The 2500-nt window shown below is 39.0% G+C and overlaps 1 protein-coding gene across 4 annotated transcripts in view; it reads left to right on the top strand.

The window, feature by feature from the left end:
* pak6b (p21 protein (Cdc42/Rac)-activated kinase 6b) overlaps positions 1-2500 on the top strand; it is a 32355-nt gene that overhangs the window by 17521 nt on the left and 12334 nt on the right. For all 4 annotated transcript variants that reach the window (XM_016550788.1, XM_016550790.1, XM_016550789.1 and 1 more), the window contains 2 exons: positions 788-1258; positions 1708-1841. In XM_016550788.1, coding sequence (XP_016406274.1) covers positions 788-1258; positions 1708-1841 — 605 coding nt within the window. The remainder of the gene's footprint in view (positions 1-787; positions 1259-1707; positions 1842-2500) is intronic.

Here is a 2500-nt window from a genome sequence, read left to right on the forward strand (position 1 = left end):
AATTACTTCAAAAACAGCGATTTTACCACCTCGTTGCTGAGGAATATAATGTAGCGATCTAGTATCTAGGCTATTTTATTAATGAAAATCACGGGGAAGCGTTGACAACAAGTTTGTGTGTGTGTGCAGCGCAATCAGCGATCTCTGACCTCTCTCTCTCAATTCAATTCAATTCAAAATTGCTTTATTGGCATGACTGTAAGTGATACAATATTGCCAAAGCTTAGTATACATGTACATGTCTCTCTCTCTCTCTCTCTCTGTGTGTGTGCGAGTGATGTGCATTGATTAGTGTGCATCAGATAAAGCAGCGCATTAAATATTAAATTTTTTCTTAAATATATACATGCATGTGTGTGTATTATATAAACATAATAAATATACACAGTACACACACATATATTATGTAAACAAAAACTTTTATTTTGGTCGCGATTAATCGCGATTAATTGGTTGACAACATTAATTTATATTCATAAAATGTATATATATATATATATATATATATATATATACATATATTTCATATATAAACGTAACATATTTTTCTTAAATATATACATGCATGTGTGTGTATTTACAGTATATATACATAATAAATATACACAGTACACACACATACCATGTAAACAAAACCTTTATTTTGGATGCGATTAATCGTTTGACAGCATTAATTTAAACATAGAATATTCATTTAATATTATTCTAGAGTAATAAGCTACTTCCTACATTTGTCTGAAGAACTTAAAATACTTAATCTTTTCCTTGAATACATGTGAATTCACAGAGTTTCCCAGCCATTTCCAAACCCAACGGCACTAGCAGTCCTAAACCAGGCCATGGAATAATCAGCCATCGAAACCCACGGCGTTCCTCCAGCGACCTGATTTCTCCCGTCCAAACCCCTGAGACTCCAGCCTCGGTCGCTCTGACGCAGGACAGCCCGTCTCAGCCCAGACCCGCTCCGACCGGCTCGCCCGCGGTTCCCAGCGGAACCTCGTCTCCCAGCCTCAGAGTGGCCCAGATGCCCGGCGGCGGCCCGGAGACACCCGGAGTCACCCACCAGCAGTTCAGAGCCGCGCTGCAGATGGTGGTGGGCACCGGCGACCCTCGCTCGTATCTGGAGAACTTCGTGAAGATCGGCGAGGGCTCCACGGGCGTGGTGTGCATCGCCCGAGAGAAGCTCAGCGGGCGGCAGGTCGCCGTCAAGATGATGGACCTCAGGAAGCAGCAGAGGAGAGAACTGCTCTTCAATGAAGTACGAGCGTCTCATCTGTCATTCACAACACATTTAGGGCCAGATTTACTAAACAGGGCAAATTAGCGTGAGAGCGCAATTCCAAAAATAGGCGTTTGAAATTTCTCACGCAATATACCAAGCGCAGTCGCAAATAAGCAGAGCCGATGCTCATCAGGTGCGGGTCACCTTTTATTTATATAGCGCTTTTAACAATACAGATTGTGTCAAAGCAACTTTACAGTATAAAATAGGAAAATAGTGTGTCAATAATGCAAATTGACAATAGTAAACACTCAATGTTCAGTTAAAGGCAGTTCATCGTTGAATTCAGTGATGTCATCATCCAGCTCAGTTCAGTTTAAATAGTATCTGTGCAATCAAGTCGACGATAAAAAATCTTTCTCCCGCTATATATATATATAGTATTGATATTATAAAAAATGTTTTCTGGATGTCTTTACACACAGGTGGTTATCATGCGAGATTACAGGCATAAAAACGTGGTGGAGATGTTCAAGAGTGCTTTGGTGGGTGAAGAGCTCTGGGTCATCATGGAGTACCTGCAGGGCGGCGCTCTGACCAACATCGTCTCAGAAACCAGGTAAGAAACTGTTTTTAACATATACTTGACATGAATGATTCCTCAGATCATATGTTATTGATGAGAGGTGTGCTGGACATTACTGAGTGATCGGATGCATAATTTTCACCTGAAATCATACTGAAGTGTTAACATCAATCCATGAAAACTTCTACTGCACCGACACAGTTAAGATCTTCTCCCAGATGGTATCTTAAAAAGCTTCACTAAAGCAAGAACAAGATTTTTTCTGTTCGCTCATGTCTGCTGTAAGGAAAGAGTTACATAACAATCTGGAAACTGGTTTCTTTTTACAGCTCTTTATTGATCTTCACACATTCTTCATTCTAAACCTCTTACATCAAGCATTAAACGCCTACGATGAAGTCAGATTAGATTGCAGACTTTGTGGAATAGTTCCTGCAATACTTTATGCAAGAATGCAATGTGAATATGTTGTGAAATGTAATGCATCATACAAATATTCACGATGCCAATAAACATGCAGTAGTGTTCAAATAGTATTGGGTTTGTAAGATTGTTTTAATGCTTTTATTTGAAGCATTTATTTGATCAAATATACAGTAAAAAATCAGAAATATTTTTACAGTTTAAAATAGCCATTTTCTATGTGAATCTATATTAAGCTGTAATTTATTTCTGTGATGCACAGCTGAATT

The sequence above is a fragment of the Sinocyclocheilus rhinocerous genome, unplaced genomic scaffold (assembly GCF_001515625.1).
Source record: "Sinocyclocheilus rhinocerous isolate Xijiao unplaced genomic scaffold, SAMN03320098_v1.1 scaffold2420, whole genome shotgun sequence".
NCBI classification, from domain to species: domain Eukaryota; kingdom Metazoa; phylum Chordata; class Actinopteri; order Cypriniformes; family Cyprinidae; genus Sinocyclocheilus; species Sinocyclocheilus rhinocerous.